At 38.3% G+C, this 14373-nt stretch overlaps 1 protein-coding gene across 4 annotated transcripts in view; it reads right to left on the reverse strand.

Annotated features, from left to right (window-relative positions):
• Window positions 1-14373, reverse strand: part of FAM189A1 (family with sequence similarity 189 member A1) — a 113340-nt gene that overhangs the window by 3602 nt on the left and 95365 nt on the right. For all 4 annotated transcript variants that reach the window (XM_027657571.1, XM_027657573.1, XM_027657572.1 and 1 more), the window contains 5 exons: window positions 14098-14233; window positions 9008-9083; window positions 5660-6238; window positions 1547-1621; window positions 541-869 (listed from right to left, as the gene is read on the reverse strand). In XM_027657571.1, the coding sequence (XP_027513372.1) occupies window positions 541-869; window positions 1547-1621; window positions 5660-6238; window positions 9008-9083; window positions 14098-14233 (1195 nt within the window). The remainder of the gene's footprint in view (window positions 1-540; window positions 870-1546; window positions 1622-5659; window positions 6239-9007; window positions 9084-14097; window positions 14234-14373) is intronic.

Here is a 14373-nt window from a genome sequence, read left to right on the forward strand (position 1 = left end):
GCAGCATTATTCTTTCATTTGGAAAAGCACAATTTCTCAATTCTTTTTCTTAAAACCAGCAAGGACCATTATAATTCTTCTGGTCTGCACTGTTTTTTGAGATGGATGTGGCCCTGCTTGGATACCTACCCATTCTTTTCAGCCAGTAGCTTATGCTGCACAAATACATTTGCCTCAAAAAACAACAGATCCAAGTCAGTTCTGGCTATCTCCGTATATATACATCCCAAATTGATGTATGTAACAGTCACAGGTCCAGAAAGACATTGGAGATAGGAGAGGACGATTATCAACATGTAAATCAGTTCCCTACAGATCTCCTTGGTTCTTACTGGGCCAAGCTGAGTGATTTTAAATGCATTTATAATGCTTCACTGTAAAATGCACTGCTGCCCAATAAATATAAACTATTCCTTACTATGAAAATATACCATGTTGCTATAAAAGAACTTCTGTAGCAATTGTCTGAAGTAGGTAAAACAGCAGAAACATTTAAATAAGGCTTGTCTATCGAAGTTGAACACATTACAGGTGGCCTACCTGGTCTATAATATTGGCACTGAAGATGGCTTCTTCCATGTGTCTCTCATCAGATTTAATTACTGAGCGGATGCTGTTCACTACGTGACGTACTTCTGGAGGGAGATTACAGTTTGAATGTTCCAAAAATTTTGCCACTAAAATTTTTGTGTCTTTATAGGCCTTAAGGTCCACTAAGGAGTGTGGCCGCTCTTTTGAGACTGTGTGAAAAGCCTTTGGCTTTAGGTGCAGGTCAATTTTCCGTGTATCCCTCTGTTTTCCAGTTGGTAGGAAACTGCTCAAAGAATGCTGACAGGCAGAGGCAGCCATATGAGAACCAGAAACAGCAACTAAAAAAGGGGGGGAAGAATATCTTTAAAGTAATAGTTTAAAAAAAAGAAAAAGAAAAAAAGAAAAGAAAAAAGGCAAAACAAATATTGTCACAAAGTTTTTATTTTGTCATAAAATGTCTGTTTTGTTTGAAGAGTAGCAAAAACATGCAATCAAGGAAACACTGCAAAATGGGTAAGTTTAACCGGAGTCAAGACTAAGACTTTCCCACGACCAAGGGGGACTGCCTTGAGAATGAGTGGGTGCGTAGTAAACCATTTCATAAATCACAGATGTTTTTGTTACCTCTACCTTCAGAGACTTCAGTTGATACTACTGATAAGGAGAAACATGACCTACTCTGTATTACATATGTAATTTGTAAAGTTTTAGGCCCAGCTCCCCCCTTCCCCAAACTTAAGTCTAAAATTCTGCTTGTTTCTAGGCCTCGAAAATTATATGCAGAGAATAACAGAAGAGACATTAGTAAGAAACACAGGGAAAGCAAAAATGCTAATCTAAAAGAGAGCAGCATTTATTTTCATTCAAGGTTGGTTCCATCAGCATTGTACACCATATATGTATGCTGTTAGCTAAGTGGCTTTTCTGCCCCAAATTTTCTAAAGCTCATTTCTCTATCACAAGCTTTTAATTGTTAAAAGAAGTAAATATCCTGCTTTAGAAAACTGATCCTCACCTGTTTCTACTGTAGCTGGAGATAATCCTGCATCTTGGCACTGGCTGCATACAGGAATCCAGGCACAATTATCACCTTTAACCAAAGAGAGAGAGACAGAAGAAGCAAAGTCAACCCGTGCTGTCCTCTGCCCAAAACAAGTTAAAATACACTGGAATCTTTTACTATCTCCTTTACAGAATGAAACTACTCAGAAGAAATACTGCTTTCAATATTCATAAAGAGAAGCTACTACACACAGAAATGTCCTATGAGCTGTTAAATAGATACAAATAGGAAGATAAAGCTCCTGCTTGATGGCTTTCTCTGTAATCCTAAACATTTCAGGCCTAAGCACTGAAGCTCTGGAAGGTTCCCTACTAGGGACAATCCTCAGATTTTTCTATACTTCCTTGGCAGACAGAGTTCATACTGGAAAATGGGAAAACCGAGAAAGATGGATCCCTCTTATTTCTACAAAGCCAGTCTTTTATTCAGTATTTCTACCTCCTTTTTTATATTCTCATTCTTTGCAGGATGAATGTCATAACACCCCTGATTAGATTAATGGGTAGGTGACCACTGTGGTACCTGATGAGCCAGTCAGTACCAGGGGGTTATGGAGCATCTGCAAACAGCTTTGGACACAGTTGCCAAGGACAGTTTCTGGGATGCCAACACAAGGATCAACACCTATGAGATCACCCTGTATTGTAATTATCACTGTAGTCTTTTCCATTTCTGACAGTCAAGATGGAACAAGCTTTCAGTTTTATGCTGTGGCTGTTTACATCTGCTTCCAAGACTGAAAACTGTATTGAGCTTCTCGGTGGATTAGAAGAAGTTTTCTTCCATATCTCCAGGGACAGTTTATAATGAAAAGCCCATATAATCCTCTCTGGTAGAGTGAATAATTAAATGAAGGAAACAGATGTTAAGATGCTACAAACATAGAAAATCTGTAAGAAATTAGGAGAGACAGCTTCTATTCTGTCTTTAATTTGCTCCATTATGCTGAAGTACTGCTGCACATGAATCATAGCATGCTTATTAAGAGAGGCACTTCAGAGGTTCTGTCTTCCCATCCATTACTATACTGCTTAACGTACTTGCAGCGAGTCAAAACTACACCACTAGACATTACCCTGAATTATGTGGAACACAAATGCTACAATAATCATTCAGACACTCAACTGATACAGCCACACAGTCTAACATAGCTGATTATAAATTAAATTTATTGTAGCAATAAATTGTGTTTGTTAGGTTAAGTTTGTTAACCTCTGTGTTAGAGGTTGATTTTGTCTTACTTTGCTATGATAAACTTTACAGGGAAAGGACAGAAAAAACATGCAAACTATTAACTTTTAAATAATTTCTTTAAGAGGGAACTATGTCTGACAGAGATTGTATGTGAACCCACCATACTTGTGTTGTCCAGGGACTATACAGGGACTATAAAGGTACCTATTAAATTAAACTTTCATTTATAATTTCTCCACTAGAAATGACAGATAATTTAAAAAATAATCAAGTTCACATTAAAGTATTAATGGGAGAATTATTTGACTGTACATACCACAAAGACCCCATCACGTCAAGATGTGATTGAAGCACATGAATTGTGTTTTATTGACCAAAAAGCTCAGAGTTTTATGCCAGCACTAAAATGTCCAGATTATTTATTTCTTAGATCTCATGGTTGTTGTGTCGCACATGTGCCACATCTGCATGTCAAATAATTTATGTTCCAAACTATGGGCAGTGCAATCACAGCAACATGCAAAACCCATTTAACAGAAGTCTACCCAGTAAATATCAAGGTTGTGCTTCTGAATCTCTTCACATTGGCTTGTATGTGGAGGTGAGTCAGAAGATAAATTAATAATTTTTTCTTAAAGTAGAAAGACTGGGTCTTAAGATAAACCCAAACCACAAGTATAATCTGCCCAGTGTATTTTGCCTTTTGTGAACATGGCTGAAGCTCCTCCAGCCTCAGTTCTCCAAAATCCACATACTAATGACATGAGTCATTAGTATTAACAATATGTAGGTTCCAGCTCTGTCTTTTATAGAGTCAGTCTGTTTGACCAGTTCATCTACTCCAGGACAATTTTAAAAAAAAAGTGTATGTTACTGAAAAAAACCTGAAAACCCTTTTTCTTCTGGGTTGATGGAGAGAGCTCAGTGGTTCTCTTTAACTTTTGCCTATTGGTCAACTCCGTGGATATATTTTAAAATTCTACAGTGAGTAGAACCAATAGCCAGTTGTGAAAAATCTGGATCAAATGCCTTTTTAAAGTTACAAGGACTGTAAAGAACTTCAGCTGTTTGTCACAGCTTAGGAAAAATATGCTTCAGAGTTGCTACAAACACAGCCAGTAATGATATTATAATAGGGCTGCTTCTAATCTAGTATGATTTCCAAATAAAGTTCAATAAAAGGAAGAGGAAGGGGAAGTAGTGTTAAGTTGTAAAAATCTTCAAAGACTAAAATTTTGCAAACTGTAGTTTGCCAAACATATACATGAAAGAAATACGCATATCTAGACTCAACTGCTTCTCTTAAGGATTTAATTTTAAAGAGTCTTTTGTGGGCAGTAAAAGAACAGCAAATGAGGTCAGCACAGTCACTTCTTGACTCCCCCTCCCTCGTATATACGTATTTCTAGGACCTTCTCTGCCTCTGTTACAATTTTTGGTGAGCCCAGTTACATCTCAGTGATGTTCAACTGGTCCCCCAATGCCACTTCTCCAGAAAAGATGATGAATGTATTTAGGATACATTGAAAAAGAAGGCAGAGCATCTGTTGTACCAGGTGTCCCAGCAGGCAGTAAGAACATGTGGATAGGGTTGCCTACAGCAACCTCTCAAACCCTGCTCACCCAGCACGTGGACCACAATATTGGAAAGCTGCAGAGCCTCATCCAGAAGAGAAAGGGCTGTTCTTGTCTTTGGCACAGTAGAAAGGATTCAGAAATTCTTATTTAATGCCTGCACAGCAGTTCCATAGCACATACATCCTAGCAGAATAAATGTCATAAAATAAATGTAGACTTCTAGATTAAAAATTTGCTTTTCCTGGCCCAGATTTGGGGGCTAGATTTCTAAAGGTAAACCTCATTCAACTGTTGAGCTAAGTATGAGGGGTCTGAAATCTACAGAGTAATGATGCAAGGAGTGTAACAGAACCAACATGCCATCCTAAAGGAAACTAGTTATTTCAACATTTTGTCTACTTTTGCTGAGCTAGTCACATGATTCTTCCTGTAGATCCCTTAGAAAGCCCAGGGAACAGATCTTGTAACAGCACAATCTCTGACATCTTACAAACCTTTAAAATCTTTACTTTCAAGACACTTCTCCAGGTTACCCTTCTAAACCTCTCTGAACAGGTTACATCCTTTTGTAAAACCTGCTCTTTCCAAATGGTTTAGACAGTTCTACATTCCTGCTATTATTCTCTATTAAATCAACCCTTTCTTTTTCACTAACAAGCAGATTTTTTTTATGAAAATACACCGTCCAGCCACCATCTACTCTTGTCTTCCCTACTTGTCTAAAAGGAGATTTATAGCACAAGATACTTATCCTCCACAGCCAAAAGCTTTCCATTTATCATCTTGTCATGTGCCTCATTTTCATTTCTTTGTCCTTTAAAACTTTCCACCCTACACTCCAACTTGCCACTGGTCACACTGACTGCCCCTGACATGCCCCAATACTCTCAACGCCAGTGTCACCTTTGGGAAACACAACCTGCTGTATTACACGTGTGACAGCTCAGGTAACAGCTTCCTAAAGAGACACCAACTACCATTCAACTTCTTAGTTCAGCCTCTCAATGTAACAGTAATTGAGAGGTGGAAACAGCTACCCAACACATGGTTTTCTGAGCATTACAGAAAGAACGGGGAAATTTAGAAAAGTCAAAATTAATTTCACTCTGTCAATTTTTGCCTTTCCATTCTTAAAAATTTTCATATTTAGAAAATATGCATGGAACTGAAGCCTTCACACATAAGTCAGTCCTCATTGGAACATTGTATATAATTCCCAGCAGCACCATTTGCTGCATAAATCACACACCACTCATTTGTTCCATGTTTGCAGCCCTGTGGTTCTACACCTACCTTCTGTCACAGACGACCATGACACGGGGGCACTGTTTGATCGGACTATGTTTGAAATTGGGTGTTTTCTAATGTGCTGCTGCACAGCAGTCTCATGGCCACTTGTGTATGATGAAGTATTTGCAGGCCCAAAACAGGGAGAGGTCTGCAAAGGGACAGGTTGGCTGAAGTCCACACAGCAGGTTTTCTTTTGCTTCAAAGGTGCCGTGGCATTGCTCTCTTGAGCAGAACTCTGCAGTTCTCTTTCTGAGGGGCTGTAATTCCCTGAGGAACAGTCCAAGGGCCTGCCGTGGGCACAGTTCTTTTCCTGTCCGTGAGCCCTCTCTGTGGAGGCTCGGCTGTGGGAACTGTCATCCTCAGGAAAACCCTCTGAGCGAGTTCTGTACCTGCAGTGAGTGTGGTAATCCAGGGGGCTGAAGCTCTGGTCTGCAGCCCCTTTGGGGGTTATACAGTAGGGAGAAAGATCTGCAGAGTGGAGAGATCCTTGAACTTCCAGCGAACAAAGATCTTCAGAGGAGTAGCTGCGGTCGGGGATATCAACAGCCTCAGAGACCAACAGAGAGGTGCTCTCAACAGAAACTGCAAAACAAGAGGTTCAGAGACTAATAAAAACTTCTTGCCCTCCTCCCACTCCTCTCCTGCCCCATTTTCAATGTACTGATTTAAATTCAGTAATCAGCAGCTACATCAATAATTATTCAAAAACTCTCAGATGACAGAATGCCAAAGCAAAAAACGCTGAAGTAATTTCCTTCTTTCTCATGTCCTTCAGCAAAGACAATTTTGTGCTGTCCTCCAGTATAAGCATGTTTGAGCACCTGGTATGAAAGTATTATCTGCAACTACGTCTGGACAGGAGCAGTTCTTTCACTACTGGTTTCTCTGGTAAACAAAGAGAGATTGCCTGTGGCAGGGAAAGTAAAACTTTATACAAATGCTGAGAAAACATGGCTCTGATCACTTTTAAACCTATCACTCCTGTCAGTGTTAGCTCTGCACCTAACACTTTATTCAATCAACCAACATTTCCTTGAAGCATAAAGGTCTTTACAAATAAGCATTCACCATCATAGAACATCTCTGGCACACAACATTTGTGACAGATGATTCAGGTACAAGCTAAATATTCTACATAAGGTCACATCATCTTTGAACCCTTTGTATTAAAAACTGAGCTTGTTGTCATTTTCTCTGTCGTATCTACAAATACCCTATGAAAATAAATACTTGGTTCTGCATTATTCCCAACATCATGAGAAAAACAAAGAAAATAAAACTAGATAATCCAGTCTCCAAGTTCCAATAGTGTAGACAACGTTTCCCATATCAGACTGGAATTCCTGAAAATCCTGTATCTAAAATAAAAATATTTACAAAATAAAAATCACCTACTTCTATTCAACTCAGCAGGCTCTGATCTGTTCTTTTTGCATGACAGCTGTTACTAATCATATTGATAAGACAAATATATTTTACTTGTTTCCTTCAGGAATAGAAGAATAGGATCTTTCTGAATTACAGAATTACAGAACTTTTGTTATGTGTTCCTGTGTTTTGAGGTCTAGAAAGCAGAAAGCTTTCTACAGTATAAGAAAATTAACTATCACAAGAAAAATCAAATATTCCTGAGGTTAGATTTTGTGAAGAACATTTTCTTCGTACACAAAATGAATCACGATTTTCTTTTGGGGTTTCCAGGAAATAAATTTCTAACACTTACACTGTCAAAAAGGGCATAATAATCAATAGTGAAAATACATTTACACATCTACATTGTGCTAAAAATGCATAATATGCTCCATTTATTATGTGTTAGGTGCAAAGCTGCAGTGGTTTATTGGACCATTTATATTTGTGATGTGTCCACAAACATTTTTACACAGTTAGATAATTCTTTGCAACATATTCCCTTAACTAGAGCTTTGAAATATTTATAAAGTCTGTATGGATAAATGAAAGCATCCAGTAGTCTGTGCCTATTTTCAGGGCACAGATCTGCACTATCCAAACACTCTCTGGTATGATTCAATTTAATTAATAACCAGGAGTGTGGTTGTTTGTACTATTTGCTATCTGGACTTAAGGGCCTTAAACTGTATTTTCGGCTTCTAACTATTCTGCTCTTCCATTGACATGATTTTTCTGGTACTATGGAGAGCAGAAAGAAGGGTCTGAAGCAGATGAGATGCAATCACTGCTCAGAAGACATGGAATGGTAGTACCTGACTGATTTTACACGAATAAAAACATGCTGAAGACCTCCTTAGTTCCCTTTCATGTGCACACAGCATGATACATAATGTCAAAACCCTGGCTTGAGAGCTGGTCCACTGCTTCCCAATGGTCAAACCTCTAGAATTGGCCTTAAAATTTAGACTGTCATTTGTGGATGTGAAGTCCAGATGGACGTAAAACTTTAGGGACTAGGTCTCTAGACAAAGCCCTTGTTCACAGCAGCTCTTACAAAACACCTTCAGTCTCCCTCAGCTGTAACACACACACTTGCAGTTTTCAAACACTATTTAAAAATAAAAAAAAAAAAATTAGTAGTGGTTAAAGGTGATCACTGGTGGGGTGGATCTGGAAACTGAAATCCTACTCCACAAAATAGATACTCTGTGCATGTAGGAACAGATGCTCTCCACTGATCTGCCAGGCTTGTCAGTCCCATGCTGGAGGCTGGGCAAGAGAGCACCATTTCTGTTTCCTGGACCACTTTGCCACCACCTCTCTGCCCAGAGTGTACTAAGAACATGTGCCAGTCTGCTTATTAATGCAGTATGAATATGAAGAGGAAAAGCATTTAATGGAAATTTAACTACAATAATTGTTTCATACAAACTGAGGCTGCAGTGTTTAAAAAGCCTCTCTGCAGCAACAGACGTGGCAAGGGTACTGACTTTTAAACTTTAAACGAACAGGCTCTATACTGCTACTACTCATCTACTTGCATTCCCAACATCTATGCTTCAGGCAGCAAGCTTCCATTCAGGCTTCTGGACGCCATGCATGAAACTACCATATGGGGAAGGCCTGGAGGGACTATCAGGAAGGCACCTGTGGCTGCTGAAAATGAGAAACAAGTTGCAGGTATGGGCAGGACTCTTCAAAGAGAAAGGCCAGTCTCCATATCTGCCTTGAAGGGCTTTAGAGACCACGCTTGGTTTAGCAAAACTCTGCTCTGCATTTCCAGCCGCATCAGTCTCTTGACTGCGAAAAGGTTCATCTTGCCATGAATAACCTGAAAGCAAATCCTTCTGTCTCCACTGGGAAGGGCAGAGGAGAAGGAAAAGTCCACTCAAAACTCCTACTCCATCTTTAAGTAGACAAAGGCAGTGCCACGATCACCTTGTGTGCTGAAGTCCGGGGTCACGTTCCTCTCCCCCAGGGCTGAGTCAGACACTTGCTGGGCGGTACCAGAGACCTAAATGAACATTTTTAGTGAAACAGCACGTTAATCTGGATTGTACCAAACAAAGTGTAGCACTGCTGATCTGCAGAATACACCTGACAACACTGAATAGCTTTCATATCAGCTGCTATTCAGATTGAAAATGATTTAAATTATTTTACAACATCTTTGGGTCAGGAACCAAATGCAGGGCAAAGGAATGTACTTAACACAATTTTCACTTTTCGAGAATCTACAAGGTAAATTAATCTTGAATTCACAGGCAGCTGCAGGCCCACATTACAAAACTTGATGTCGGCAATGCTTAAAACTAATGCATTTATTACAAGTAAACTCTGTTTCTACAGTCTGCATTTTTCCATATTATGCTTGGGTTATTTTCACATCATATCACCCTAAAATAGGAGAGAGGGAAACAGAAACCACAAAACCAAGCACAAGAGCAGTATTTCTCTTTGGTTATATGCAGGGATGTTAACTCCTGGTGGTTTTTAAGCCCTATAACGTCATTGCCACCCAAGGGGCTGGTGCAGAGTGTTCTCCAGAATGCTGAGAATATTATAACTCACCTTTTTTCTGAAGGGATGGACATAAGTGGGTAACTGCCCTTCGCTTTTGAGAATCATATGAACAAAATACAGAATCAGTTCTCCTGGAAATACTGCACCCATAAACACCTGAAATTTAGTAAATTTTATTTCTATTGGTTAGAATAGATTTTGGATTGGACCTTGTCACCAATCTCAATAGATTTTTGGCAGTTCTTTGGGAATGTGATTATAAAAAAAATATTCCAATAAATAGCTGGTAACAATAAAAAAGGTCGAAAGGAATGAGATTGATACCATCTTTAGCAGAAAGCATCATATCTCCTTCTGTCTGTAGGGCCACAATCAACTAGTAAAGCTATTTATGGTTGGTGACAGTCTAGAAATAAGCATCAGTCCCTTCTGTGTGCACCTTTGTGTCAAGCACTTAATTTGTATCTGGTCTTCTAAAAATTGGCTGTGACATGATTAGTCTGAAGCTATTAAGGAAAGAGCTTCCATTTCACATGCCAGTGTGGATTACAGCACACATATATACACGTAACTAACTGTGCTCAATATTTTATTTTTTCCTGTCTATCTATCTATGTGTCTATCTATCTATCTACCTACCTACCTATCTATAGCTTACTATGAGCAAGTGATTAGGAATATTTTTGCGATACAAGTTCAGTTTTTAAAAGTGTTTTTAAGTGTTAGTAAATACAACTCTAAATAAAGAACAGTGCCAGAAATACTTAAACTCAGCAATAGATGGATAGAGGACTGTGAAGAAAATGTGTAACCACTCATATTTTTAAACAATTCCCTTGGAAATTTCTTAAAGATCTTTTTTGTAGCAGAGTATCACATCAGTGGTAAAAAGTAAAATGTGGTGTCCCTTCAAGCTGCAGATCATTCCTGGGAACTAACTGGAAAAGTAAGAAGTGTTCTCAAATTCTCTTTGTTGTTGGAGAAAATTCAGACTAACTACATTTTGGAAGAAACAGTATAATGTTTTAAGGGTGTTTGTTTCTTTTTAAAAATCTAGGGGTTCTAGGCACTTTCATAAATTCTTAACCCAGGTGCTTTCATAAACCTGATTGCTGACTGAGAAGTATCTACTGAATATTTGTGCTGAAACATTTATTGACACTAGATTCTCTCAGGGTAACTGCTGAATGTATTTTATATGCATTTGGTTGACTGAACTTCTTGCCTGAGGGGGAAGGAGAACCACAGTTTTAACTGTAGGAGGTAACACTGACAATTTTTAAGCCAGGTCCGAGTTGTGGTTCACACAGAAACGGCACAGGGTTTCATACAGGTTCCTGCACAGCCAAGGGTAATAAAACCTTATTGACTGCACATCCTCAGACATGAAGGTGGTAAAGACAGTCACTGAGCTTTCAACAGGAAAATGCAAGAAAACTGGTGCTTTTAACAAGCCTGCAGAGCCTACTGGTGAGCAAACCTTATAAAAACAGTCACTGAACCCTGATCTGTTTGTTCTCATCTTTTCTATATCCTAGTCGATACTTTGCATGGAAAACTGTGTGTGAAAACCACTTTTTATCATAGTCGTGGAATGGGAATTCTTAATCAGTATAGATGACAACAGTAGTTTTTACATCGATGCAGTCACATAAATTAGCACTGACATTTGTTGCTTATGAAATTAATGAACTACTGAGTCTAATTTGATATAATTTAATAAAATTCTAAGGACCTCAATCCATTTAAAAACAAATAAAACCTATTTGTAAAAGGTTTTACAGTTATGACATTATTACATAATGGTTCCCAGAAGCACTTTTATAGCTAAATCTGCCATGATTTCCATGGCAAAGTCTGCCTTTGAGGGATTTATAAATCTCATTATTTCAGTTCATACTGTGCTGTGCTTGGTGCATGTTCTAGGAGAGCACTTCCATTATGTAAGAATTCAGGTCTCCATTTTGTTCCCCTTGTAGACCTAAAACTGTTTTAGACTTTGGCTCCATTCTCCACCTACAGCTTAACTGGGACACTAACTGCAAAACTACATTAGAGCTTTTGCTGTCAAGAAAAATCCATGGCTCCAGCATCACTGTGTGGGCTCTGGTTATCACTGCCAGGGAACCTCACTACTGGGCAGCACCTGGGATCAGTTTGCTCCTACAATCTCTCTGAACCAGCAACTACCAGACATACATAAACTCCCTGCTGGTAAGAAACTGGACAATTATCACCATTCCAAAGGAAAAGTCACCACTTATTTTCATTGGCAAGGAGAAGAAACACTTCTGGAACTCAGGTGACCAGAGATGAACAGACAAGATGCTGAGACTGACACCAGATGTCAAAAAAACCTAACAGTGAAAACATCTACTTATTAAGGCTCAAACTCTTCTTGCAAGGGCATGACAGTGCATCTTCAAATTACTGATGTTAAATTATATTTTTGTTATATGCTGGTGTTATTGTGCTGCTAGATGTTGATGCTCATGCCAAGAGCAGTCTCAATTACAAGAGTGCTTAAAATGATTTTGTGCTTAACTATTAATAGACACTTTCCTAATTCTTACTGAGTACCACATATGAATTCTCATCACAGATATGATCCTTCTCTTTCCCTCCAGACATGCATGATTCATATCACTTTTGCCAGGTTTTTTTATCACCAAAAAATATCCATTTCTCCGAGACTTGCAGGTTTATCTAAGTTACTGCAGAAGAAAAAGGATGGAACTTGGATAAAAACATTTTAGAAAGGAGATGGCCTTGAAAACTCCGATTTTGTTGTTCAGCAAAAAACAACACTCACAGTGATCACACTCAGTTTATGCTGATTCATTTAATTATAGCCAAATAAATGAAAATTAGTGCAATGTTTATCGTGGCAGGTGGAGGGTACAATACAAAGTTAGGCATGTCTTGGAGGTATTTAATTGCATTTTTGTTGTGGGCTTTGCATCTCAGTCTTCTTTTCTCTCAGACATTTGTACTAATTATTTTAATAATCTTCTTGTTTATAATAGTAAAAATTTATGTAATTTTTTTCGGTTTGAGTTTCAATTGTGGTTTCCCCTGGTGTGAAATAAATCACTAGCAAACTTTTCAGTGTTATTTTTTGGGGAAAGAAAAGGTAGTCCCCTCTGAAATGTGGGTACAATTTGGCAACCTGAACATAAGTATTTCCACAGTGCACTGTTAACCACTCATAAGCGCTATCTAGAGTGTTTGACTCCTGGAGCCTGCAAGAAATTACAGCTTCTAAAAGCAATTTTAAGTATTTTCCCCTTTGTGATAGCTGATTCAATTACCACAAATCACTTCAAGCAAAACTCTGCTCAAATTAGCTTTGGCTGTATATGCAGATACACTATAAATCCAGTTTTAGCTGAGTCCATACTGTACAGTACAAAATAAGGTAAAAAGTGTAATATCAATATTTGTCTGAAGTATACTGGATCCTTTCTCAAAGTTCAGGATAAAGGTGTTCTGCACTCTCAGGAGTAGCATTTCTGCCACATAACAACTGTTTATTAGAAGCTGTAAAGTCAAAAGGTTAATCAATAAATAGGGAACTACTCGCTGCTGTTTCTTAGGAAGAATAAGTCCCTATCTCTTTATCATTCAAATCTTTGCAAACTTTGCAACTACTACAGCATAAATTTGGCACTGGGTTCAAGGCATCCTGTCAACACTACAGCACAGCATTTTGACAATCTATACCATTATCAGACGCTTCTAGGATTTTTCTAGGACATGACCTGAAATCTGACAAAAGCAGGGAACTGAAAATATTAACTGTGTTAATCTGAGGCTATTTACAGAGATTTTTATTTTAGGAATTTTCAAGACCACGTTCTAGCTACACCCAGAATGTAAAATGGCAATTCATAATTATCTTGGTTTGGATCACACGCAGGGCAAATACAAGTGTTCATGAGCACTGTGCTATATATACACATACCCAAACCCCACAAGTTATTAGCATTGCATGTCACAAGACACACAGTTACCTTTTTCCTTACTAAACCTACACTGCTGTGTTGAGCTGCCATGAAATGCAGAATATTACAGCGAGGCAAATCCAATATTAGCAGTAGTTGGAATAAAAATATTTTACAACTTTAAGGGTTTTTAAGAAAATAAACCTGCTTGCTCCCTAATCAGTACTACTTATTACCTATAGGAATTGAGAAGTGTAATGTTATTTTAAAACACTATTATCCTCAAATAAGGAAAAACACCATGCTTCTGTGATTCCAATCCGTTCTTCTAGGTTTTTGTTACTGACAGTCCAGTATCATTCAACTTTTTTAATGGATGAAATCATGCACAAGAACACAAGGAAAATACACATTAAGTGTTAGTTAAACCTTTTTAAAGAAAATGGTCTGAAAAATGTTTTTAAAGAATATAAGTATTTTCTAATGGTTGTTCCTCAAAATTTATCTAGAATTGTTTTGCATCATGGAAATCTGAAGACTATTTCTTTTGGCTTTCCTTACCTGACTGGCAGGTATCTCTCCCATCACTGCCTCATAAGGAGGGGGCAGCTCACTTGGATACAGCATTCCCGGGCTATTAATGGTTACTTCATACAAAGCACCGAACGGGGAATGAGGAAAGTCCAAATGGAGACCTCTGTATAAAAACACAAACAAGCAAACTTAATAATTAAGAAATGGCATTGGATTTGTTTGGTAAACTATTACCTACACCACAGTGATGTAAAGCCTTCTCTGAATTCAAAGCCAATACACTACAGAGAATTAAACTGAAGA

The sequence above is a fragment of the Corapipo altera genome, unplaced genomic scaffold (assembly GCF_003945725.1).
Source record: "Corapipo altera isolate COAL_440 unplaced genomic scaffold, ASM394572v1 308, whole genome shotgun sequence".
In the NCBI taxonomy this organism is placed as follows: Eukaryota; Metazoa; Chordata; class Aves; order Passeriformes; family Pipridae; genus Corapipo; species Corapipo altera.